The sequence below is a fragment of the Cygnus atratus genome, chromosome 26, assembly GCF_013377495.2.
Source record: "Cygnus atratus isolate AKBS03 ecotype Queensland, Australia chromosome 26, CAtr_DNAZoo_HiC_assembly, whole genome shotgun sequence".
In the NCBI taxonomy this organism is placed as follows: domain Eukaryota; kingdom Metazoa; phylum Chordata; class Aves; order Anseriformes; family Anatidae; genus Cygnus; species Cygnus atratus.
In genome coordinates, this window is record NC_066387.1 from 5,218,081 (window position 1) to 5,243,570 (window position 25,490).

A 25,490-nucleotide genomic window follows, 5' to 3' on the forward strand; every position below is an offset into this window, starting at 1 on the left:
CACTGTTCCTGGAGATGGGCCTGCAGGCACCGTCAGCCTGCTGATCTCTCATCCAGCGTCGCTGCTGCTGCTGCCGCCTCCAGCTCAGCAGTGATGGTGTCGGGGCTTTGAGCCCCTGCTCCTGGGGGAGAGCCCTGAGCCCGCAGGCAGGCTGCGCAGAAAGCCCGGAGCTCGCTGTAGTCACCTGCCCTAGCATGGGCTCGGGTTCCTTGCCACAGCTCTTACTGCCACAATGATTAAAACAAGTTTTTATTGGAAATGTTCATTGTACAACAGATGAACAGCTTCAGTACACTGTCAAAGAGCCTGTACCCAATGAACAGTGGAACGGGCCCCTGGAATACAAAAAGCATAGTGAACAGATTATGAAAAATGAACAGTTGTCTATAAATCAAGAGCAGCGGATGCAGATCTCTAAAGTGTCTAGAAGTACCATCTTCCCTTACTCCTGACATCTAACCCAGTGTCCTAGCACTAATCTAACCGTTGATCTAGCTAATTAAGTTACGGGGCCTATGCAGGCCCACGCAGCTCTTCACAGCATTCGTCTTACATTCACTTAGGAAATGTCATTGTTGCCTCTTAAATAAGGGTTGGGATAATCACTTGCGCACCCAACTGTTCCCCAGAACATCTACATAAAATGCCCATTTTTATGTACAGTGAAGATGGTGGGTGTCAGATCTACCTTCTGCAAGGGGCGTGGAGAAGAAACTAGTGATAGTCTTGGAAGGCACACGGTAGAGAAGTGTTAGCTACTGAGGGTGGCAGGCAGGAACAGTGAACCTCACTGTAGCACTGGAATTGTTTGCTGTAAATGAATGTTGGCAGAATGCCCAGCTTTTGTTTATACGAGTGTTGACTTTTCATATCGAAGCATTCACTAATGCTGACCCTGGGGGGGGGGAAATGAGCTCGGAAACCTCTCCTGCCTGCAGCCTGGGTCACTGCTGGTGACCTGAGGCTGAAGCTGGAGAGCTGTGGTACCTCCTGCTCTGCTCAGCCAGAGCTGCAGAGGGTACTCCAGGCTGCAGTGCAGCTCCGGTGCACTCGCTGCGGTGCGTACGTTGGGCTGTAGCAAGCGACCAGCTGGACAAGTCTTTGCTATCACAGTAAGTAAGGCTGCTGCATACCCTACCAGTGTGCCCCTGTGCTGAGGTAAAGCAGAGTAGGCGCATGAGGATGAAAATGCACTTCAAAGTCATCTGAGGACACTAATTCCCTAAAGCACAAGCTTGTTCCTGCTCTTAATCCCTCGTTGCTGCTTCCATGAGAGTTACCATCTGTCTTCAAACCTGCCCTATTTTCTGCTTCCACCCTGTCATGCCCTCAGCTTACTGAGCAGGACAGCTGCCCCCTGCATATTTTTGGTAATTGCTGGAGCTAGCACCTGGAACCAGTGCAGGGAAAGGCAGTATCTGGGAAGGGAAAGGAAAAACCTTGGGCTTGAGGTTAAAAATAAAGCATCAGTGACATCTGCTGCTCTCCTGGTACCCAGCAGCTTGAGGTAAACAGGGAAGGCCAGGCCACTAAAGCTTTTAGTATTGGCTCTTGTTTCTGCATTAATTCCCAAAGAGACCCAAAACTTCCTACCAAACCCCACTCAGCGCACAGGCTGCTCTATCCCCACCTCATTTACCACGTACTGTTTAATTGCAAAGAACTTTCCTGCTAGCCAGGTGGAAAAAAAGCCCAAACCTGCACACCCCTTGTGCTTCTGCTGTGCTAACGGAAACCTCTTCCTGCATTCACCTGCCCCAGGGGTGAGTAAAGTTCCTTCTGTCATCAGCCATCTACAAACGCTTGCTGGGACTTTCCACGGGGCCTTTCCTTGCGCGACTGTCCCGTGCAGCTGCTGCAGGAGCCACCTCTTAGTGTGGAGTGTGAAGAAAGAGGGGTCTCGAAGCGCTGGGCATGTGTGGTGAGTGCCTTCTGTCCCTCCCCCACCTCTGGCTGTGGTTTTCCTTTTTGCAGTGTGCTGGCTGCAGGTGCAGAGCCACGAGGAGAGATGTTCTTTACTGCTTATCCCTTCATTACAGGAGTCCCTGCAGCAGCAGCCCTTGCTCCCTGGCAGCTTGCTGTGGCCCTGGCAGGTGCAGTTGTTCACATCTTTCCCTTTGGCAGCTCACAAAGGGGTGAAAAGCTGCAGCAGAGGGTCAGGGAATGGAGTGCTAACGCACAGCTGTCCTACGCTCCCTGGGCTTACCTTCTGCATACCCTGAAGCTCAAACATGCAACCAAAGTGCACGTAGCAGTTTCTGTCTTTACAAATCTCTCCAGCTGCCTTTCCTCTTTGGGAAGCTGAGAAATGGCACAGCTTAGCCCAGCCCCCAGTACTGCAGAAGGAGGCAGGATAACAGATATTTCTCAGCCCTGTTTTTGCTCCCTTGTGCTTTACAGCTTCATTCTCCACTTCATTTGTGAGAGCACTCTAATTGTCTGTACCATGGGCTTCATCAATCCTCTAGGAATTAGCACCACCTGGCTGGAGAAAGGACAAAAAGAAAACAACCCCAAGAGGCAGGTGCTAGTGCCTGTAGACACTGCTGCCTTGACACGGGGTGGATGCCCCTTCCCCATCAGCTGTTGCTGTGCCTGGGCTGCTCCCTGTGTAAATGGAAGGCTTCCCCCTCCTTGCTGAACTGAAATGGCTTTGCAGCAAGCAGGAGGATAGCAGGGTTAACCCTGCAAGCACAGAAATGCAATCAGCTGCAGCATCCTGTTACGGTAAAGGGATGAACAACTCCTGATGGCTCCTTTGGAGACTGTGGAAAGATCCTGAGCCAGAAAAGCTGAGTAGCTTCCCCCCAGGAGAGGGACAGGGAGGAGGCTAGAGAGGGCTCAGAGCCTGCTCCAGAAGCTCCTGGTGAGAGAGATGTGAGCCCTTGCTGGAAGATGGCAAGTGCTCGAGCTCTCTGTTCAGCCCCTGCCCCCTCTGCTCCTGCTTGGAGCCAGGGTGGTTTTACTCCCACTGCTGCAGCAGCAGCCAGCCCAAGGTCACAGTCCGCACTGAGCAGTTAGACTCTGCCTGCCTGCATGGCTGGGGCAGAGCAGGAGAGGGGGGATTGTGCAATGAATTATCTTTAAAAAAAATCATAAAAAAAATTTTTGGCTAATAAATTAAAAAGTCAGTTGGTCACCACTATGGGGAAGGGTTGCTGTTCCTCCTGGGGGAGCTCGGGTTTGACTCTCCAGCAAGAGCCTGTGGCCAGAGCCAGCTCAGCCCAAGCGTGGGGTTTATTGCTTGCGCGTTGCCAGCTGGAAGCGGGCTTCCTCAGAGATCCCGTACTGCTCCAGGGGGTCCTGCAGCAAGAGCACAGGACGGCAGCAGTCAGACACAGACAAGGTGGGAGGCAAGCAGGACCCTCCTTTTGCCAGCCCGCAGTCTGGCAGGCAGCAGGGCTGGGTGCCAATTCCGGGTACGTGCTGGATTTACCCCAGTCCCACCCCTGGATGCTGGCTGTAAGCAGAAAGTCACAGTCCATGGGGAGGACGCAGCGGATAACCAAGGTTTGTGGGCTGTATTCAGTCTGCTCTGGCACAGGAGCACGTGAGTGAGTCACAGCTACCTCTGTTACCTCCAGAAGGGATGCTCCAGGTATCCTGGCAGAGGTGTGAGCAGTGTCTCAACCCACGGACACTCTTGATTTTGCCAGGGCTGCTCCTCCGGAACCGGGGGAGTCAGAGTTAGCCCAGGCCCGGCCTGTCTGGCTGCAGACCCCAGGCTGCTCTGTGCTGCTCGTAACGCACTGCGCTCAGGAACAGCCTCACGCATGCACCCCAGCTGCAATCAGGCTGCTTGGCAGAGGAAGACTCTCGGGTGGCTGGGCCTGACTGCCTGCTGAGCCCGCAGCTTCAGGACCTGACTTAATATGGCTCTGTCATACACGCTGCAGCCACCAGCCTCGTGTAGGACAGCTGGCAGCAAGGCCAGGGATCACCAACCCTGCTCCAGTCCAAATGCGGAGGGTCACCACCTGAAAAGCCAACCTCAAGGGACTCACCTTCCCTGTCATTTTCTGGATCTCATTCCGGTAGAAAATCAAGCTTCTCCTCATGAACTCATAGCTGTAAGAAAGGAACAGACCATGCAACGGGTTGAGCAGAAAAGGATTTGGGGAAGTTTCGGTTGCTATTTAGAGCTGAAAGGAAGCTTGCCTGGGAGGAGAGAACTGCTTTCCGCCCTGGGTTCACCACAAACTAGTCCCAGAAAACAAACAGCACAGGGCTGCAGTGTACATACAGCACAGTGCAAACCTTGCTCTAGTGCCTCAGCCTACCTGGCTCGCTTGAGTGCCTCAATCCACTCCTGACACTGCTCTTCGCTGTCACATTCAAAGCAGTATTTCCTCTCTGGCTCCTCAATGAAACCTGCCATGGATAAGGAAAAGACATAAGGAAGGTCCTGGCAGAGCTGTCTGTGCCCCACTGTCTCCCCCCCCAGCAACCACCAGCCTCTGCCAGGCTGCAGTTAGTACCTTTGTTCAACAAAGATGATCTGTGAACAAGCTGGTAAGCCAGGCCTCTGTCCCCTCTTATCTTACCCTGGATGGTTTGGGATCACATTCTTTCCCTGTTTGCTAAGAGCAGTGGCCCAGCCAAGCTTGTCTCTACACACTTGAAATCCAGCTTGGGAAGCAGGCTGCTGTTAGAAAGGCACTGGGAAAAGCACATAAGGTGCTAAGGCTACTCCTCAACTGCCCCAGTCCCTCCACTGTTGGGCTCCTTATACCTAAACACCTTTCCCCATACGATTATGCTAAGGCAGCATGGGAGTGATGGTGGCCCAGAGGTGCCTCATACAGCTCAGAAGCCCTTCGCATTGCTCTTGACTGAAAGAGGTGCTTCCAAAAGCAACACGAGCTCTGGAGGCACTTCTCTGCTGCACTTCCCAGGTGGCCAAGAACAGCTGCCTACAGCGAACGTCAGCTTAGAGCAGCCAAAGACTTCAGAGAGGAAAAAGCAACTTCTCAGAGTGACAGCTCAGACTGGACAAATATGACCAGACTCAGGACTAAAACACCCTGAGTCCTTGCAAGCAGTCACCGGAGATTTAGTAATCAAAGTGCAAAATGGCCCGGAGGAAGTGATTTTGATGTATGTAGAGGGCAGCCATCTGAGGAATCAAATTGCACTCAGAGAAGGTACTGACCTGTCTTTGCTCGAGGCTTTTGGGAATCTGGTACTGTGCACAGTGGAAAGCAATTCCCTGTGCAACTCCAATTCTTCACCAAGACAGAATCAGGACATCTAATTAATTACATTGTCCCCAGAGCTCTGCTCTTTAGTACACAGTTCACAGAGATCTAGGCTGCTCCTGAGAAATAACTGGGTCAGGCTGCATCAAACCCCTCAGGGCTGCTGTACGGGGACACAACCTGATACCAAGTGCCATCAGTTTCAACACCTTTCTCCGGAATCATCAGTCACCGGGGCTCCTGACAAACTTAAAGCCCCAGAAATTCAGAGTGGGACGCTCACTGGTACGCTCAGGCTGCTTGGGCGCCAGAACACCGTCTCTCCCAGCTGAACGAGGAGGCGAGACTCCGCACAGAAAAGCAGCTGTGCCTGACAGCCAGGCCAAAAGATATGGGGATGGCCTTGGAGAAACATCCTGTTATTTTTGCCACATACCTCTTTCACAATGATTAGTTGTTGGATGAAAGGCTGCTTATAAAGGATGACACACCGCAAGCCAGCTGGAGCCGCGGCTATCGCCACAAGGACAAACAGCGTGGCGGGAGGACTGGTGCTAGATTAGCCCGACAGATGGTTTATCTGAGGCTCACTTTTTTGATAAAATGCAATAGCACAGAAGCAGCAATCTGTCAATACCAAGCCTTCCTAGAGAATGATTTCTACAAGCGCTAAGCCATGGTCAGTCCGTTTTTACCACTTCTCTCCTCACATGCAGCTGTGCAAATCACACAGACGATTTCAGCCAGCAGTGAAACGCCGCGGTCCTGGAGCACGGCAGCTCCACAGAAACAACTGGCAGCTGAGGAGGAGAGGGGCTGAGGAACACTAAGCCTGGTGTCACCAGAGAAAGAGGCAAAAGCAGGAACAAAGCAGCCAAGCATCTCCTTTTTCAAAGCACGGCTTGCCATAAGGGGGCCACGAAGGGAGCGCATGCGTAGAACTCACTGATCGAGAAGACGTTCTCCTCTTCTTTGGTGATCCTGCAGTGCTCCAGCAGCAGAGCTCCAATGGGCTGAAAAAGACCCAGAGAGGGGGTTCAACACATGCTGCCTGTCAGCGCCACGGTGTTCTGAATCCATAGTTCTCCCAGTGTTTTCTAAGTGAGCTTTGTAAGCTGATGGTACTTCTAAGGTAATTCAGGCTAACTGAATGAACGTTCAGTGTTCTTTCTGTGTCTGCTGACACGCTTCGCTGTACCAGTCTTCCCCATAGCACTCTGTGCACGTTAGACAGAGGTTAAAGATTTCTACTTGCTAAGGTTCACTCTGGGCTTTGGTATTCGTTTCTGTTTTTCATTTAGCATCCAAAGACACCGATTAAGTTTACTTCCTCGCACAATAAATCAAGCAAAGATGAAATATTTACGATGACACACGGAAAGGCTAACATTTCACTTTGTAAGGGCAGGCTCGAAGCTTTGCAGGAGGTTAAGAACAGTGTGTCAATGAACTAGAACAGCTCAGGATAAACAGACAAATGGGAAGTACGGTTTGCTAGCTAGTGCACACTGAGCAAGGACACGAGAACCAACGGGTGATACAAGCCATAAACAAAAGCAACCCACAAGTGAATTCTTTTGTCCAAACTAAACAAAATATGAGAAGCAAATAAGGCAGCAACCAAGACACTCAAAAATCTGTTTTAGTACGTATTTCTGGCACAACAGCTTTATATTTGCACTCCCCACAGACCTGTGGAACTATTTTTGATGTGTTTGGTAACATCTCCCTCGCACTGAAACACACGAGTGCTTACAAGCAACAACCCTCAGGACAGCGAGCAGCCGAGCGCTGCGGGGCGGCACCCTCGGGGTCTCACCACGCAAACAGGGAGTCGCAGCTGAACCTCTGCGGGACAGCAACTGCTCAGCTTTTGACCCTACCCAGCGAACTGCGATTGCAGCTCCAGCGAAGTAACGAAGAGCGACTGCAATTCAGTAGAAAAGAGTGTTTCTTAAAAGAGGAGCTTTTCTTTCAGGGTGAAATATTCATTGTGGCTTAAGTCTAAAAACGCCACTAAAAGCTTTCCACTTCCTTGTGTCAGCAGGCACACGGCACCTTTCTTCACACGTTTTTCCAATGAGAGAATCTTTAGCAACACTTACCGAGGGATTCATTAAAAATGACTGGATCTCAGTAGTGGCAAAGCCAGAAACAGAACCTAAGCCCATCCCTCTCGTTCTCTTTTTCTTGACCTAACCAAGGCCTCTGCATGTCAGAAATAACAACACCAACAGAATATAGCCACGACAGTTTAAGAGTGAGCATCACTTGCAAGAAAAATTCCTGGTGTAGCAAATAAATAATGCTAGTTCTTTTCCCAGGAAAGCAATATAAGCCTCCCCTCACAGTTTCACATGATAAAGCACAGGCCTACAAATAAACATTACAGAGTCCATCTTTGGCAGTCGAGGGGCAATGGTTATGTTTGAAAGACTTGTTCCAAGCTCCCACGTGAGCCATCTGGGTGTGGTGTAGCTGGCAGCGCTCCTTCTCACCCCTAAGAGCTTTCGCTGTGTCGCTGGGGTAGGAAGCGAGGGTGCCACGTCCCGGTTTTGGCAGCCTGCTGTCGTGCCGTTTCACAAAGCACATGCCATCAGTTCACAGAAAAAGAAAGAGAAAGAGAGAGGGTGTGTGCGTGTGCGAAGAAAAGGGGCTCCGTACCTCCGCTTCATCTGTCCGGAAGTAGAAGAGAAAGTTGACAACGAGCTTCACGAGGCGTTTCTTTAACACTGCAAAGGGAAAAAAGAGCGTTGCGGTGGCGAGCCCGCAGCACGGGGCAGAGGGAAGCACCTGTGACCTCTGCAACGTGCCGCTTCCCCACACTGAAGGGGAAGCTCCCTTGGGGTTTGGACTCCTGCTGCGTTTTACCAGGCACGCCTGGGGGGTCAGAAGAAGAAGGGGGGCATTCACCTCCCTGCTGCCCTCACACCTAACCCCCCCCCCAAACCCTCCCTCTGCTCCTGCCTGCAGCCAGCGCCCTTCTCCTGTCCCTGTCCCCAGCTTCACCGCAGCCCCAGCACCTCCCCTCCCACTTCTCACTCCTCCCAGTCTGCTCCCAGTCCTGCCTCCCAGTCCCCCCAGTCCTGCCCTAATCCTACCCCAGCTCCCAAATCCTGCTCCTGCCGTACCACCAGTCCTGCTGCCAGCACACCCAGTTCTGCTGGTCCAGGTCTCCCAGTGCCCCACTTCTCATCCCCAGCATCACCCAGTCCTGCCCGAGACCTACCTCAGGACCCTGCTTCAGCCTCCCCAGCCTTACCCATGCAGTCCCAGCTTCCCCACTCTGCCCCCCCCGACTCCTACCCCAGGCCCCCCCATCCAACACCCCCAACCCTATCCCAACACCCCCAGTGCCACCCCCCACTCTCACCCCAGCACCTCCAGTGCCACCCCTAGCCCCATCCCAGCCCGCCCAATCCCATCCCAGCCCTACCAATGCCCCCCCAGCCCCATCCCAGCACCCCAGTACCAACCTCAGCCCCATCCCAGCACCTCCAGTGCCACCCCCAGTCTCACCCCAGCCCCCCAAGCCCACCCCCCAGTACAATCCTAGTATCTCCAATCCCATCCCAGCACCCCAAGTGCCACCCCAGTGCCACCCCCAGTCCCATCCTAGCCCCCCAACACTACCCCAGTGCTCCTCAGCCACATCCCAGTGGCCCCCTCAGAACCCCCCAGCCCCATCCCAGCACCCCCAGCCCCACCCAATGCCCCCAGAACCCTCAGTTCCACCTCCCAGTCCCACCCCAGCGACCCCAGCCCCATCCCAGTGGCCCCAGTCCCACCACCAGTACCCCCAGCATCCCCAGAAACCCCCAGCCCCATCCCAGTACCCCCAGCTTCCCCAGCCCCATCCCAACCCCACCTAATGCCCCCCAGCACCCCCAGTGCCCCCTCCCAGTCCCACCCCAGTACCCCCAGCCCCACCTAATGCCCCCCAGCACCACCCCAGTGCTCCTCAGCCCCATCCCAGCGCCCCCAGTCCCACCACCAGTGGCCCCCCCAGAAGCCCCCAGCCCCATCCCAGTACCCCCAGCCCCATCCCAGCCCCACCTAATGCCCCCCAGCACCCCCTCCCAGCCCCCTCCCAGCACGCCCAGCCCAGCCCCCCCTCACGCCCCCCAGCGCCCCCTCCCAGCCCCGCCTCAGCTCCCCCCCGGGCGCGCCGCGGCCCCTCACCGCTGCCCTTCTTGGGCACCCGCATCAGGACCTCGGCCGCCTTCTCGGCGGGCTGCCGGGCCAGGCTCAGCAGCTCCCGCTCGTTGTAGCGCATGGCGAGGGCCCGCGGGCCCCGGCCGCACCCGGACCCGCACCCGGACCCGGACACGGAAGCGCCGCGCCGGAAGCCGGAACTCGTGTGGCGGAGGGAGGGAGGGAGGGAGGGAGGGAGGCGGGGGAGGGAGGGAAGGGGGCTGCGCGCGTGCGCGGCGCGGGAGCGGGGAGAGGGGCTGCGCGCGCCGGTACGGGGGGGGGTGGGGGTTGAGGGGGGGGGCTGTGTGTGTGTGTTGGGGGGGGGGGGGGGGCTGTGTGAGGGGAGGAGGGGGTGGGGGCTCTGAGCCTCGCTGGGGGGTGTCTGGGGGGGTTGCGGGCGTGGGTGAGGGGGCGGGGGGCTTCTGGGGGGGGGCTCTGAGCCTCGCTGGGGGTGTCTGGGGGGTGGGTGAGGGGATTGGGGGAGTTTGGGGGGGTTCTGAGGTGATTGGGGGGTTGGGGGGGGCTCTGAGCCTCGCTGAGGGGGTGGGGGGGGCTTGTGGGCTTCGCTGGGGGTGTCTGGGGGGGTTGTGAGCACGGGTGAGGAGAGAGGGCGTGTTTGGGGGGGCTCAGAGACCTGTTGGGGGGTGTTTGCAGGGGCTATGGGCATGGCTGAGGGAATTGGGGGAGTTCAGGGGGCTCTGAGGGGATTGGGGGAGTTGGGGGGGGCATTGAGCATCGCTGAGGGGATGGGGGGGGGCTGTGAGCCTGGCTGGGGGGATTGTGAGCGTGGGTGAGGAGAGAGGGGTGTTTGGGGGGCTCGGCGACTTACCGGGGGGTGTCTGTGGGGGCTGTGGGCATGGCTGGGGGAATTGGGGGTGTTTGGGGGGTGCTGAATGTCGCTGAGGGGACGGGGGATGGCCGGGGGGGCTGTGAGCATTGCTGAGGGGCTGGGGGAGCTTTGGCACTGGGGGGCTCTGAGCCTCGCGTGGGGGGGTGACCCTGGGTGAGGAAATGCGGGGTGCTGGGGGGGGGGTGAACCTCTGAGGGGGGACACTGAGCCTCGGTGGGCCCAGCGGAGCTTTTTGGGGAGGAATTCATCGATCCTCCCAGAGCTGAGGAGACTTTGGGGGGGGGGGTCTCTGGGGGTTTGTCCAAGTTTTGGGTGGTTTTGCAGCTGCTCAGCTTGGTGGGTTGGCGGTGCAAGGCCTGCGCAGCCTGAGGCTGTGTCACCCGGCCTGGTGGCTGCGGGGAGCGCCGCTTGTACGTGTCCTGGGGCCTCGTCGATGGGTCTTGGGATGGAGCCCAGCTTAGGGGAAGCGTGAGTTGTCACTCACTTGGCTTTCTTTCATTTTTCCAGACCCTTTCTTTCTCCTGAAGTAGCTGAAGCACAAAAGTCCCCATCATGGATTTCCAGCACCGTCCTGGAGGTAAAACTGGAAGCGGAGGCGTCGCCTCTGCCTCAGAAAGCAACCGAGACCGCAGGGAGAGGCTTCGGCAGCTGGCTTTGGAAACCATTGACATCAACAAGGTGAGCCTCGGCCTCTGCGTGCTCGGGAAAAGCAGGATGTGCTGTGCCAGCCCCGCAAGCTGCCTGTGGATCAGTTCAGGGCTTTGCCTCGGTGAAGGCTTGGAGGGCAAGAGGTTCGGTGGGGAGCTGTGGATTGGAGCAAATACTTCTGTTTCTGTTAACGTGGGATTTAAACAAGAAACATTTGTGGAAGGGCTAACCAGAGAGAAGCCAGCACTCACGTATTCAGGTAGCTGTTGTCACGTTATTTCAGTCTGCTCAGGACTGGTTCGTATTTTGTAGTTTCTTGACTGCGGTTGGGTGTGCTGTTACCAATGAACAAAACTGCTATTGTCTCTCTCTTTTCATAGTCCTAAAGTAGTGGTGTGCTAATAATTTAAACCCGTGAACTCAGTTCTTCCAGTGCAGCAGAAGTTCTGTTTTACATATTTTATTCTATTGTTCTGGCATGTATCTTGCTTGTAACTTTTTAATAATTCTCTTCCTAGGACCCCTATTTTATGAAAAATCACTTGGGTTCTTATGAATGCAAGCTTTGTCTGACTCTACACAACAATGAGGTGAGTTGAACAGCTGCCTGTCTTGATCTCCACAGCAACAGATATTTTAGAATAATACTGGCTTCAAGTGCTAGAACCTGGGATGTGCTTGATGACTGATTGCTGAAGAGTTGATGGGTGGGTAGTGGCTTGTGTGTGTTCAGCATGACAGTTTCTGACGGTTCAGTAGTTGTGAGCAATCTGCAATTTTTGAGTAAGATTCCTCTATGCTAAGGTTTAAAATATCCTTGTCAACGTGAAATGTAGCTTCTCATCCATGTCAAGTATCTTTTGGTTCAGGAGCAGTCCTGTCTTCATTTAACTTTCTTCTGTCTTTTTTTTTTTTTAGGGAAGCTACTTAGCACATACCCAGGGGAAGAAGCATCAGACCAATTTGTAAGTTAATCCCCGTTGTAGCTTTGTTCTCCATTACCTAGGCACATTGAAATCGTGATTGTGAACACCTGTAAATCTTGAACTCAGTAGCATGTTGGGCTTGAATATTCTTTGACTGTTTGTTTCCTAGTGAAGAGCTCTGGTTCAGATGACTAGTTTGTGGAGTTCTTTCCCTTTTTTACTTCAAGAAGTTGTCTCAACTCCATCTGGAGATGGGCACAAAGGTCATCCTAGGGGTTGTTAAGATAACTATGATGACAGCTTTCGGTCAGGGGAAGGCATAGATAAAACTGACCTGCAGTGGTGCACATGGAAGAGGAACAGCAGTTTCACCAGTATGCTTTCTGTAAAGCACTAAAATATTCCATGGCATGGGATTCACACTGCTTTCTAGCCTATCCTTCAGAAACAAGTGCTACTAACCTTTTAACTTTGCAAATTTCAAATGAATCCAGGGCCCGTCGAGCTGCCAAGGAAGCTAAGGAAGCTCCTGCCCAGCCTGCACCAGAAAAAGTCAAAGTGGAAGTGAAGAAATTTGTGAAAATTGGACGACCAGGTTATAAAGGTACATCAGTGATGCCTGTCACAGCAGATACCTAATGCCTGCTGGAGCTTACTTGAAGTGCAGTGCTATGGATATGAATTATTAACTAGTCTTTTTAGTAGATCTGTCCATAAATAAGATATGGGCTTATCTCATGGTGTCCTTTATTGTTTAAATTACCCATGGAACATCTCTTTATTGCTGACAGTCGAGTGAGAACCATTTTAATAATAGATTGGTATGTCTCAGTCTTCAGCTATTATAATACTTGTGCAGGAAATGAAGGCACTGCTTCAGTCTCTGTTCTCCATTTGTTGTGCTGTACCATCTTTCACTAATGCTCACAAGTCACTCATTGGATGTATAGCTCAGGTCTTTTCTCTGAACTCCCCATTGTTTTGTTTTGGCCTTCAGTATGAAACTCGGCTGCTTTATCTCCCAGCTTTGTCTGCAGTGCACAATGTGTCAGTGTCTTTGCCCCACAGCAACTGAATTTCAGTAGAGACACACAGTAACTTTGGTTAAAGACATTGTGGCGTTTTATTTGATAAATGGGAAACAAAATCTCATAATATTTGTTGTTTGGAGCTTTGTGTCTTTCCTAGGGCAGAAGTAATATTGTTCTGACCCTTTTCTGTTACATGCTGAGCTTTCTTATTTTCTTTACAGTCACCAAACAGAGAGATCCAGAAACAGGCCAGCAAAGCCTGCTCTTCCAGGTAAGGTCACTGCTAAATTCTTCATCTCTGGGTTGCCCAAATAAAACACTGGTAAATGAGCAGTTCTTCGCAGGACAATAAAAAAAAAATAAATAAAATAAATCTTTACCTTGCTAGTCTTCTGCTGATGATTGTGTCAAGTAAATGGAAGAATCCATGATCATAGTTGTCAAGCTTTTTCTTTTGGTAGCGCTACGTTGGGTGGGTGGTTTTTTGTTTGTTTGTATGTTTTTTGTTTGTTTGTTTTGGAGCTTCTCTCTAGACTTCTTTTATAGTTGAGGATTTTGTTCTGTGTGATGGGGTAGTGAAAAGAGAATATTCTCCTAAATGCTGCGATAACATCCCAACAGATTGATTATCCGGAGATTGCAGAAAGCATCATGCCTCGCCATCGGTTCATGTCCGCGTATGAACAAAGGATTGAGCCTCCTGATAGACGCTGGCAGTACCTTCTGATGGCAGCGGAGCCTTACGAAACCATAGCTTTCAAGGTAAGATTTGGGATTGACTGATTATAGAGAGTTCCCTTCCCACATTTTCCAAGACATTAATTCCCAGTGATTGTCATTATAGACTTGTACTGTTCTGGCCTTTGGGGGGGTTAATGGAGTGGAAAGGAGGGTCAAGAAGACGTGGCTGGAAGTTGTTAAACTCTGCTGAGAATTAGTGGAGGACTCTGGCATGAAAACTCGATTCTGTGTTGAGCTCTGGGGAGCCGTTGAATTCTTGGTGTCTGGCACAGAAAGGAGCCTTCTGGGCTTTGCTTCTCATCCTTTGTGCAGATGTTAAGGGAGGGTTTTTTGCCAGCATACTTGTCCTTGACCGATAGGGACGTAACTTAATTCTTTCCTGCCCCCATCTCTATCTAATAACATCCGAGACGAGCACATCTCACAAGGCCTGGAATAACTGTGCTTATCTTGCAGGCTCTAAAGCTAAAAAGGGCCACTGAGCTAATCTGGTGGTGCTAATAATAGCTCCTTATTCTTTTTTGTTGCAGGTGCCAAGCAGAGAAATCGACAAAGCAGAAGGAAAGTTTTGGACGCACTGGAACAGGGAAACCAAACAGGTAGCTGGAGCATTGCAGCATCTTTCTTGAGGGTTGAAGAGGGAGCAGGAGGGCTGAGCAGCCTGTGGGGACAGGCAGCGCAGGGAGAGCACACATCAGTTATGTCCACTTTGGCTTTGATGCTAAAATCTTCACTCCTTCAGTGGAACTGTGTAGTGACTCCTCCTGACAGAAGGATCTTCCTGTGTTCTTTGTGAAAGTTTAATCAGGGAGGCAGAATGTTCTGAATGAAACTTGCTGTCAGCAGCAGCAGAACAGTGCCTAAATACACAACGCTGTGTCCTCCATGTGGGCTGCTCAGCGCAGGCTTCCCGCGCAGTTGTCTGCGATGAGCTGGTGGTATGGACGTGCTCACTAGCTGTTGTGGGGGAGGACAGGGGACGAGTGCACGCTGGGGGATCCTGACCCCATCACATAAAGCTGAGCACTCGGAACAGGTTTCGTAGGAGTTCAAATACTGGGCAGGTTTGGTGCAAGTCCATGAACATTGAATAGAAGGCCAGCCGTGATCGGGATGGTTGCAGTTCAGGAGAGAACTGTGCTTTGCTCCTGGAGGCCGTGAGCGTGGACAGAGCAGCCGTTGTGTGATGGCGCAGCGTTGTCTTGAGGATTAATTGTTCCCTTCTCTTTGCTTTTCTCCCTCTCCCTTCCCCTCCCCAGTTCTTCCTTCAATTCCACTTCAAAATGGAGAAGCCCCCAGCTCCTCCGAACCTCCCTCCAGGCCCTCCGACCGTGAAGCGGCCTCCTCCGCCTCCGCTGATGAACGGCTTGCCCCCACGGCCACCTCTGCCGGACTCCATGCCACCTCCTCCTCCGGGAGGCATGACTCTGCCTCCTATGCCTCCCTCTGGACCGGTGCCACCACCTCCAGTGCCACCTCAGATGCCACCAGCACCCGGTGTACCTCCCCCTGCTCCTCTGCCCCCCATGATGAGACCACCTCTCCCCACGGAGGGGCCAGGCACTATCCCGCCTCCACCTCCCTCCAACTGAAGCCCCTCTGGGACTTGGTCCCACTGGACTCCTCTGCCTCATACCTTTTTATATGCAGGTTACAACTGATTCAGATAAGCTTTTGTTTTGTATGCCTGTGATTTTGAGTAAATCCTGTAGGTTCATTAAAAGATTTTCGATTTTCCTTTCTCTATTTCTTCCCGTGTATTGGTTAAAAATGTTGCTGTGTGTTCAGTTTTGTTAGCCCTTAAATGTATAAAATGTTCCCAGTCTGGTTATATTTTGGAAGTTATCCAAAGAGGAGACAAAGGGCTGGAAATCTCTAGGCACCTCGCCTTCAGTCAGCTACTTCTGACTAAAGTTGCATCGAGCTCAGCTCAGCTGTGCTGGCTTAACACATTTCCCCACCATAGACTGCTTGATGTGTATCTCATAAATTACTGCCAGTTAATCAGTTGCTATTCAACTGAAGTCCTTTATGAAGCAGTTCATTTGGTGATTGGGAGACTTGTCATAGACACACTTAAAGGGTTTTATTACTGCGTTGCCAGTAATCCCATTGGTGGGCAGAGTGGAGGGCCAGCAGAATTTTCTACGCGCAGTTTTCCGTCTTCCTGCAGAATTGCAGTTACAAGAGGAAGAGCGTTGCTCATGCTGAGTCCAGAAACCTCATTTATCCTCCCGGCACTGGAGCACTGTACAGTAGCTCAGGTGTTGCCAGCTACAAGCACAGAAATATTTCTCCTAAGGAAATCAGTTCAGACTGCTTGTCGGGAGTCCTTGAGAAGCCCTAGACAAGGTTCCATTGATGATTTAAAAAAAGACAATCATCCTTCCCCGAAGCACAGCTGTCTAGCTCCTGCTTGTTAGGCTGTTTATGCCAAACAGGGGTTCACAAACAAAGCATTGGTGCTCTTGTCTTTGACAGTGGTAAAGGATTTCTGGGAATGTTTAGTCAGAAGAAATTACCAAAACTGCAGTTATATTAAGTCCAGGTTCGTTACTGTAATTCACTAAATGCTGTTTGTATCATTGTGAAGCACCTGCTGTCATTAAATAGTTTCTCATTGTGCATGTCCTCCCACTAGCAGATTAGTTTTGGCAAGCTTTTAGTTCCTCTGTGGTTTTGTTTATACTACATGTTTCCTTCAAACAATCATTTGGTTCAGATTAAAAAACAGAAAATGCTCTAAGCTTTCTCCTCTCTGTCCTTTGCAGGATTCCCTTCCCCTGACGGGCGTTCCAGCGAGCAGGTGGTAGCAGGGCCTCGGTGGGTGCAGGGAAGGAGCGCCAGGCTCGGGTTGGCTCTGTGTCGGCGCCTGTCTCTTTCCATGGGCTGCCCGGGGAGGCTGAGCTCGTGTCCCGCTCCGGCTGCGTGCCCGATGGGTGGAAGGAGGCCGAGTCTTCGCCTCTTCTGCTGGCCGGACGCAGATCTTACCGTGTGCCCTGCAGACGTGAGAGCCAGGCAGAGCGCGTCCAGCTCCCACCTGCTTTATTGCAGCGCCGGGAGCACTTTTTCTCAAACCGAGCTGGCCCAGTGCCTGGGACGACTTGTGTGAGCCTTCTCTCTGCCAGGTTCCTGTCCTTTGTCTCTGCTCCTGTAGAAGAGAGGTCTGTGCTCACGAGGCCTTTGGTCTGTTGCCCTTTGTCCCTGTCTGGCTCGGGCGTGCAGTCGGGTCAGGGTCAGCCCACTCATGATGTGCTGGAGCCATATCCCGAGCTCCAAACTGCGGAAGTCCTGGGAGCCCAGAGAAAGGTGCTGACTGTGCTTTGGGAACGTTTTGCAGGTACATTGAGACCAAGGAGATAACCTCTGGCAGGGCGGAGGTTTATTTGGAGTGTGTTAGGTAGGTGGTATTAGTAATTCCAAGTGAGCACTTACATCGAACAGAAGGAGAAGTCTTTATAACACAGGCATTGTGAGACTTTCCAAGACCTCATCTATTAAAGCCTGAAGTATTAAAATTCATCGGGCTCCTGCTGCACCCTGTGAGATTCTCCCTCACACATCCTGGGAGGTTTGAGATGCAGCCCAGAGCTCAGATGTGTTAAGAGCCTCTGCAAGGCAGCCTCTACACCATGGTGCACGGGGGTACCAGCTGAGGGGGAGGCTTTCCAGCAAAGAGGGAGCTTTCTATACATTTACTTAGTTTCTGCCCATTATCTGTCTTTATCCCCCTCCTCCAAGTCTAGCCAATTCTTGCCTCCTGGTGTTTCGCTGCCAATGGGAATAGTATGTGCCAGTCCCCATGCAGATTCAAGTCTAGACTTCCACCCTCCTTCAAAAAACATCTGAAGTCAAGGACGTGCATCCCTACAAGTAGGAGAAACATCTTTAATTTTTTTTTTTTTTAATTTCAATACTGGATGCAAACCCAAAAATAGAACAGAAAAGTTTCTTTGAAACATCCCTCCCTCCTTTCCAGCATGACAGTGTTTGAGTTTCTCAAGGGAGGTGTGTTGTGCATTGTCAACTCAAGGCCACCGGTTTTTAAAAGGGAGATGCCGTCCTCCCCTTCCGCACAAATGTTTTGGGAGATGCGTTTGAGCAGCTCAAACAACTGCGTTCGGCGTAGCTGAAGCGGGAACATGAAGCCTGCTCTTGGGGTCCTTTTGCCGTGCCTGGCCCTGTTGCTCCCCTCCGCAGCGCTGCCGAGAAAAGAGAGCCCAGGGGAAAGGGTCTCCCCTGCTGGCGCGCTGGAGCTGAGCCTCTCGGAGGAGCTGGGACTTGAAGCAGAGGAGAGAAGAAGAGAAAATGCAAGCGTGCAGGCCAGAGCGGGACCCAGCTCATTGGCGAGATCGAAGAGGACCGCTGCTACTCGCCTCTTCTCCAAGACGGAGCCAGGAGCAGGGTGCCTGCAAGCGATGCCTGCGGATGGGGGCATCGGCTGGGCTGGCTCCAGCCTCCACCCCTGGCCTCTGGGGGGGCTGGAGGGCCCAGTGTGCAGGATGAAGATGGACCAGGACCAGGACGGGGTCCCGCCGAGCCACCTGGAAGTCGTGGGTGTTCTCACCCACTACGAAAGCGGCTTCATCAAGCTGCTGAGGCAGCACGCCGGCTGGGACCGGAGCGGTCTCGCAACCTTTGGGCTGTGCCCGGCGGGGGACGCGGGCGCTGCGCTCCGGCCCCTGCAGCGCATCCAGGAGCACCTGGCGGAGCCGGGGCAGGACCGGTTCCTCGTCCTGCGCCTGGAGGAAGGTAGGTGTCAAACCCGGGCTGGGACAGTGCTCAGGTAGGCAAATGCTACTTCTGGGCCTAAGTCGGAGATGCTGATGGAGAATTAAATTTGCAGGGTTGAATACACCTTAAAATTAGTTAAGCAGTAAAACAGGATGTCTTTCCATATTCTATTTAAGAAGCTGTATCTTTCATAGAGGTGACAGCTTGTATGCAATGGTGAGTCCTCACCTGTGACTAATGCCCCAGTGCCACAGCATTGGTGGCTTCTGTAATGCTCGTGGTCGTTTTGGCTATAGGAGTGTTTCTCTCTTTCTGTCTTGATCGTTGGGATTCAGACCCAGTACCAATTCTGTCTGACGGGGAAAAGAGAAGAGACAGACAAGTAGACCTGAGTGGTCCTCGGAGGGTCCACAGCAAGGGGGCCTCGCTGCTCTCAGTCATCTAAAGCACAAGCGATTCGCAGCATCCTTCCACCCACTCTGCTCCTGCTCCTGGTGCTCCGAGTGCCCTGCAGGAGCAGTGCCCAGCCCCGAAGCCCCTTCCTCACCCGCTCCCCACCGAGTGCACTGCGTGCCCGCCGGGCGTTTCACCCCCTTTTTGTTTTCCTTTGCAGTGAAGTGGGATGCCCAGGCGAGGCTGTGGTTTAAGCTGGCTTTCCAGGCAGAGGTGGGGCGGTCGCTGGGTGAGCTGCGGTTCGCCCTGCTGCTCTTCTACCCGGGCAGCCGAGTGGGGAGAGGCGCCGGGAGCCACGAGGAGCTGCTGGCCGCGGGCACAGGGCTGGCTCAGGAGCAGGTGGGTGGCCGTGCCGAGCCCCACTGGGGCCTGGTGCCAGCAGGGAAGGTGGGAGAGGGGGTGTCTTGGCTCTGCTGGCCCAGCACCTTCCCCATCCCCTCCCAGCGCTTTCCCCATTCCTTCCCAGCACATTTTCCATCCCATCTCACCTCACCATCTGCCACCCCCTCTCCCTTCCCTTCCCTTCCCTTCCCTTCCCTTCCCTTCCCTTCCCTTCCCTTCCCTTCCCTTCCCTTCCCTTCCCTTCCCTTCCCTTCCCTTCCCTTCCCTTCCCTTCCCTTCCCTTCCCTTCCCTTCCCTTCCCTTCCCTTCCCTTCCCTTCCCTTCCCTTCCCTTCCCTTCCCTTCCCTTCCCTTCCCTTCCCTTCCCTTCCCTTCCCTTCCCCACCCTCCTGCTGGGGCTGGCGGGGCCGAGCCGTGCCTGAAGATGGTGCTGTTACCCTGTCCCCAAGCTGCTGGCAGGGACAAAGGGACGGCACCTTGGGGTGCACAGCGGCCCCCCATGCACGGCTCCCTCCCCTCCCAGCACTCTCCAGCCTGGCTGGTTTTAGGGCCAGCAAATCCTCCGGTGTCAGGCAGGCCCACCCCACGCTGCTCCCCTGGATGCTCTCTGGGCCGCCTTAGTCCATACCTTGGCCCCGGGCGTCCAGAAAGCAGGGATCATAACGGGGGCTCGTGTTAGTGCCGCCCCCCTGTGATGCCTCCCCCAGGTTCTCAGGGGCTCCTGTGCCTTCTGCCTCCCTGCAGAGCCTCTGCCTCGCCAGGGACACCCAGTACTTGGTCCTTGGAGCCTCGGTAGCATCTGTGACCCGCACCAGCGAGGAGCTCAGCTTCCAGGCGTCCCTGGCCATCAGGCATCGCGGCGACGGAGGTGGGGACTGTGGCAGCAGGGGACAGCGGTGCTGATGGCCCCTGTGCCTTGGCCGGGCACTGGGGACCTGGCTGCAGCACTGTCCCCATCACACTTCCCCCCTTCAGGTGCCCTCCTGCCCCCCACGGAGACCCAGCAGCTCCTCTTCGGCTCGGACGACAAATGCTTCACCAGGATGACCCCCGTGCTGCTCCTGCTGGCGAAGTCACGGCGGGGGCATGATGCTTCGGCCCCTTCCTCCTACCTCTCTGCCGACGGGGTGGTGGACGTGGCTCCCTACCCACAGCTCAGGTCTGTGCCTTTCATCATTGCCAAGGAAAAACACGAGGGGGTGGGGAAAAGCCCCTCTGTCCCACCCGTGGGGATCATGGCTGGGAAAATGCGGGGCACACCTGGGTGGGGTGGAGGTGCTGTGGCCTAGCCCGTCACCCCCAAGGGTGCAAGGGGCCCCCGTGACCCTCCCTGTGCTCTCTTAGCAGCCCACCCCAGCCTGAGACTGTGGAACTGCTGCCCTCCACTGCCCCCAGCCAGGCCAACGCCTCGTCCCTGGCCCCCGGGGACAGCGGGCAGTTCCTGGGCATGCTGACCCGCTTCATCCGCCGGGTGCTGAGCTCCTCCAGCGAGCCGCCCACCCAGCCCAGCTCCCATCACTGGCTGGACTTCCAGATGATGGAGATGCTCCCTCACCAGCTGCTCAACCTGTCCAAGACAGCGGCGCTGGAGCGGCTGGTGCAGTCGGAGGAGCCCTCGGTGCTGCTTTTCCCCCAGGAGGGCAGCACCGGGCTGGAGCAGCATTTCGGGGACTGGCAGCCGGAGGGGACCGTGCTGCAGCTGCTGATGGGCAAGCTGCAGGCGGTGATCCAGGAGCTGAGGGACATCCCGGCGTTCCAGGCCAACACGGGGCTTTTCCAGCATCTCCTGAGCTTCTGCTATTACCCGCCAGGGCCAGGCACGGGCAGCGTGGGCGAGCGGCCGCCCGGCTCCGGGAAACTGCACGCACTGCTGCTGCTGAAGGCGCTGCAGACGGTGCGGGCGCACTGGCAGGAGCGGAGGAAAGTCCTGCGGCAAAACCGCAGCGCCCGGCACCAGGCCCACTGCCGGCTGCAGGAGCTGACCATCGACCTGCACGACCGCAAGTTCATCGTCATGCCCACCGTTTACGCGGCCAACAACTGCGAGGGTCCCTGCAAGCTGCCCCTCTCCACCCGCGTCCCCAGCTACTACTCGCACACGGTGCTGCTGCTGGGCATGCAGGAGCGGGGCTCGCCCCTGCAGCGCGCTCCCTGCTGCGTGCCCATCCGCTATTCGGACCAGCTCATCATCAGCGTGTCCAGCCAGGGGCTGGAGGTGCGCAAGTTCCCCAACATGGTGGCAGAGGAGTGCGGCTGTCGGTAGAGGCTCCTGCCCACAGCCCTGGAGCGCCCTCGCAGCTTTGCTTCTTGCCGAGACATGAGCACTCCTCCGCATGTCTTTTCCCCTTGGTTTGCCTTGCTAGCGTTGTTCTGGTTCTGGGTTTGCAGCCGTGCTGCTCCTTGGAGGGCTGCTGGCCTCCTGGTGCTTCCCTGCTCCATCTGCGGAGGCTGGGGTTGTCCGAGGTGCCCGGAGGCTCGGACTGCGGTCTGGTTCTGACCCTCAGCGGGGTTTGGGCTGGGTATGGGACATGCAGGGCATCACAGGCAGGACAAGCCTGGTCCAGTTGGGGCCGCATCTATTTATCCACTGCTGCCGTGGCTGCTGCCCCTCAGCCCCCCTGCAGCCTCCCCTGGCTGTTCTGAGCCAGCCCATGCCCACCACTGACCTGCATCCCTCCCTGTGCTCTCAGGGGCAAAACAAGCAGCAATACCCACCAGCTTCAGCTCTGCCTTTCCCCAGGGACCCATCTCCAGATGTGGCAACAGCCACGGTGTGGGGGTCCCTGCCGGGTGACCCCAGCATCATGCCCCTGCTGTCACTGCTGCCTGGGGCATGGCAGAGGGAGGGGAAAGCTCTGGGGTGGGGACGATCCCATTACATGTCCTGCCCTTAGTGGGTGCAAACCGCAGCTGCCCCTTGGCAGCGCGTCCCCTGCCCTGCGGCTGCCCAAGCACCTGCCACGTGCCCTCACTGGTGGCGGCGCATGGAGTCCAGCCCCCCCGGGTCATCTTGCAGCTGAGCCTGGTGCCCTGTGGGATGCACTGGGGGGCTGCTGTGGGGCCCGAGCCCCCCAAAAAGCAGTGCTTGGGCTCACCCCCAGGGTAGGGGATGGCTCTGGTCTGCAGTGTCCCCGCACCAACCAGGGGCTGGTGGGTGCCTCCTGGCACCAGTGGGGACCTGGGTGAGCCCCTGGGCCCAGCCCCAGGGCTGTTTTTTTCTCCCTCTCCTTTTGAAAAAACACAAGCATATCCAGGACTGTGATTTTTTTCTTTTTTAACATTCAATTTAATACCTTATTAAAAATGAAAATAGTTTATTTTAACCTCTATTGGTTTAGCAAATACTCAAACCCACTGTGGTTTGGGGCTGTGAACGTCTCCTGTAGTTGCTACAGCGCTGCATGATATTGCACTTGTGCTTTGTTCCTAAAAGCGACTCTGGGAAGGCAGGTTCAAGGGGAGCCCCGGCGATGGCGCTGCCAGCGGGGTTTCGCTCCGGGCAAGCTTCGCACCTCCGTGCAGCGGGGCCGGGTGTCCGTTCCCTGTTGTCCCTCCAAGGCTGGCAGCAGCCTGGCTTCTTTAACCCAGAACACACTTCTCTCTTTGATTTGCTTTCAATAAAACCAGTAACTGAATTCAAGAGCTAAGTGGTCTGGAGACACCCTCTGTTCGCTGGGATCGCTGTGCCGGCTGCCCTGTGCCCACGCTGCAGGTGCCGCAGTTGCAGCACGGAGCACAGGCGAGCTGCAGGAGCGCTGTCTGCTGGGGATGGAGTGAGGGCACGAAGCCCAGGTGGAGGGGAGCTCGTTTCCCTGCTCCTTTTTGGGTTGCCTTTGTGCAGCTCATCCAAGGGGACCCAAAGTCCTCACAAAGGCTCGTGCTTGGCCAGATGGCATGGGCGGGTGGCACAGTGGGACCCCGATGTCCCCAAACCACGCTCTGACCGCACCAGCCCCCCGGCTCCTCTCCAGCCACAGCAGGGCTGTGACCACAGGGGCTTGGCAGACAGACAGAGTCCGTGTATCCGCAGCCCTTGCCAGGGGGTGGTGGCAGGATCGGGTCCCCCTGGGGCAGCGCCACCGAGCCCCTCTTGTCCCAGCCTCAGTCGCGCCGCCTGCCCTCCCGGGGCCTGTCCGTGCCGTCCTTCCCCACCTGCTCCCAGGGCTTCTTGCCCCTCTGCTCGCCCCGTGGCTGCCGCCAGTCTCGTCGGGTGCCCTCCTGGCGCTCGGCCCTGCTGGGGCGGCTCTTGCCTCCGTCCCTCCGGGGCTCGTCCCGCTCCCGCCGGCTCTCCTTCCCCTCCCGGCCCCGCTTCTTGTGCGGCTGCTGCTCCGGCTCCTTGGGTGCCCTGGGGGCTCTGATGGGCTTGTCCTCAGTGGTCCGGTCCTTGGGGCGCGGATCCTGCCGGCCGCTCCTCTCTGCCGGGGCTGTGCGGCTGTCCTTGGCCTTCTCCTCCTTCTTCTCCGGGGCTCGGGGCTTTTCCCGTCCCTTCCTCACCTCCACCTTAGCTGGTGGCTCCTCAGGTTCCTCTGCGGGCTCTTCCTCCTCATCCTTCGGCTCCGAGCGGCCAAACCACTTCTTGAAGATCCAGGGCTCGGCCTGGGGGACGGAGGTGTCACACAGCCCAGCCCTTGTGCCTGGGACCCCTCCTCAGTCCTCCCACAAGTGCTCCTCCACACCGGAAGAGAATCCCACCCCAGGGATGCTGTTGCCCACGCCTCAGCCTCATACCAGGTTGCTGTCAGCATCGTTGTTGTCGTCATCATCACCGTCGTCATCGCTGTCGTCGTCCTCCAGCATGCTGCTTTCAGGCTGGACGGGCTGGGGAGCCTCCACTTCTGGGGCCTCCTCCTTGGTGACGGTGACCTCTGGGGATGGAGAGGGATGAGCCAGCGTGCGAGGCCCCCGGCACCCGCCCCACTGTGCCCGCCTAGCTCTGAACCCACCGGGGATGGGAGGTGCTGGAGGCTCCTGCCTGCTGCTGCTGACACCGTCCCTGGAGCACGGCGGCGCTGGAGGAGAGGAGGGAAGAGAGGGCAGGAGGATGGAGGTGATGAAGTTGGGGTTTGGCCACCCTGGCGCTGGGGGTCCCTGCGCCTGGAACCAGTCCCCAGCTCACCTTGGAGCACCTGGAAGCTGACGCTGAGCAGGGCGACGATGGAGGCCACCAGGATGCACTTGTTGAGGGTGAGCCCTTCCCAGATGAGCGGCTCCTCCGCGGGGTCCAGGCTGTGGGGCTCCACCTTCGTCTTCACAGGGAGGCTCTTGGGGACTGGGGAGCCCAAAGGGAACCGGGGTTACTGGGTGTGTAGGGAGGCACCAAAGGGCTCCATGCTGGGGCAAAAGGTCCCATAGCCCCTCCCCCCCCCAACCCCCCCAGCTCTGCCCTGCCCCAGACAGCACTGGCGGAGGTCATACTGTAGAAGGGAGGTGGGGGAAGAGGGTCTTGGGGTGTCAGCCAGAGATGTTTGGACTGCAACAGCTTTGCAGCACCCCAGGGCTCCAGCAGGGATGAGCCCTCTGTGTGCTCCTGGTTCTGCTGCTCTCCCCCTGGCCACAGATCCCAGAAGGACAGGGAGCAGGGGTGGGATGTGGCAGGTGGAGGGGAAGCCCCATGCCATGCCATGCCATGCCATGCTGTGCCATCCCACCCCCCACCCCACCCCACCGCATCCCATCCCATCCCATCCCAAACAATTCCCGGGGGTTTTGGCGAGCAGATCTGGTCCCATCACCGTCCTGTGGCCAGACAGTGCAGGGGATGCAGGACAGGGTGGCAGTTTTGGGGCAGATGAGGCTTTTCCATGCACACCTACCTGCAGGCACCGCGGTGCTGCCTTTCGCTCCCACCTTCTCCGCACGCTTCTTCTCTGCTGCTCTCTTGTCCGCGCTGAGTGGCGCCGGCTCGGGCATGCTCGGCTCGGGCGCGTCCGGATCCTGCTCAGGGACACCCGGCCGGGTCCCCACCTCCTCTAGGCCCTGCGCAGAGGGGAGAGAGCGTGGGTGTGCGAGCATCACGGCGCAGCATGGCCGGGTGGGACGGGGGCTCGGCTGCACGCCCCCTCCCAGATAAGGGGCACTGGATGCAAGGGGGATGCCAGGGTGGGCAGATGGAGCCTGGTCCCCTGCGGCTTCGCAGCTGGCAGGCAGAGCCCTGCTGTTTAACAGGGCTGGGCGGCTGCTGCTGCAGGTGCTGACCAGGCTCATCACCGGCTCCTCCAGGAGCTACTCCCCGGTGCCTGTGTTTGTATCGGAAAGCACGTTGGGATTTTTTTTTTTTTTTATCTGCTAAGATTGATGCAGCCACTAGCTGGCTCCGTGCTGCAGGCGGGCGCTGGGGTGCGGCTCCTGTGTTGGGCTGCCTTTGAGCAAGCCCA

The 25,490-nt window shown here is 55.8% G+C and overlaps 4 protein-coding genes across 8 annotated transcripts in view; 2 read left to right on the forward strand and 2 right to left on the reverse strand.

Annotated features, from left to right (window-relative positions):
• Positions 1–233: 233 nt before the first annotated feature.
• On the reverse strand, positions 234–9,573 carry PLEKHJ1 (pleckstrin homology domain containing J1). 2 transcript variants are annotated; one of them, XM_035569637.1, is made up of 6 exons: positions 9,381–9,573; positions 7,863–7,930; positions 6,145–6,211; positions 4,281–4,371; positions 4,005–4,068; positions 234–3,303 (listed from the first exon to the last, which is right to left on the reverse strand). In XM_035569637.1, the coding sequence occupies exons 1-6, from the start codon at positions 9,472–9,474 to the stop codon at positions 3,238–3,240; spliced, it is 450 nt and encodes a 149-aa protein (XP_035425530.1). In that variant the 5' UTR covers positions 9,475–9,573; the 3' UTR covers positions 234–3,237. The 2 variants fall into 2 exon arrangements, with proteins under 2 accessions (XP_035425530.1, XP_035425529.1); XM_035569636.2 differs by having other exon boundaries at positions 234–335; positions 9,381–9,557.
• Positions 9,574–9,586: 13 nt separating this feature from the next.
• Positions 9,587–15,330, forward strand: SF3A2 (splicing factor 3a subunit 2). The gene is made up of 9 exons (XM_035569629.2): positions 9,587–9,661; positions 10,750–10,920; positions 11,409–11,480; positions 11,809–11,855; positions 12,311–12,420; positions 13,069–13,118; positions 13,469–13,609; positions 14,119–14,187; positions 14,848–15,330. The coding sequence occupies exons 2-9, from the start codon at positions 10,795–10,797 to the stop codon at positions 15,178–15,180; spliced, it is 948 nt and encodes a 315-aa protein (XP_035425522.1). The 5' UTR covers positions 9,587–9,661; positions 10,750–10,794; the 3' UTR covers positions 15,181–15,330.
• A 2,329-nt stretch (positions 15,331–17,659) lies between these two features.
• Positions 17,660–21,505, forward strand: AMH (anti-Mullerian hormone). Its single transcript, XM_035569693.2, has 5 exons — positions 17,660–18,340; positions 18,936–19,114; positions 19,861–19,984; positions 20,092–20,275; positions 20,464–21,505. The coding sequence occupies exons 1-5, from the start codon at positions 17,731–17,733 to the stop codon at positions 21,377–21,379; spliced, it is 2,013 nt and encodes a 670-aa protein (XP_035425586.1). The 5' UTR covers positions 17,660–17,730; the 3' UTR covers positions 21,380–21,505.
• Positions 21,506–22,428: 923 nt separating this feature from the next.
• Positions 22,429–25,490, reverse strand: part of JSRP1 (junctional sarcoplasmic reticulum protein 1) — a 29,442-nt gene continuing 26,380 nt past the window's right edge. For 3 of the 4 annotated variants that reach the window (XM_035569690.2, XM_035569691.2, XM_035569689.2), the window contains exons 3-7: positions 24,930–25,092; positions 24,233–24,385; positions 24,060–24,125; positions 23,845–23,981; positions 22,429–23,712 (exon numbers count right to left, since the gene is read on the reverse strand). In XM_035569690.2, the coding sequence (XP_035425583.1) occupies positions 23,218–23,712; positions 23,845–23,981; positions 24,060–24,125; positions 24,233–24,385; positions 24,930–25,026 (948 nt within the window). In that variant the 5' untranslated portion in view covers positions 25,027–25,092 and the 3' untranslated portion in view covers positions 22,429–23,217. Of the gene's footprint in view, positions 23,713–23,844; positions 23,982–24,059; positions 24,126–24,232; positions 24,386–24,929; positions 25,255–25,490 lie in introns of those variants that run through there. The other variant, XM_035569687.2, reaches the window with a different exon arrangement.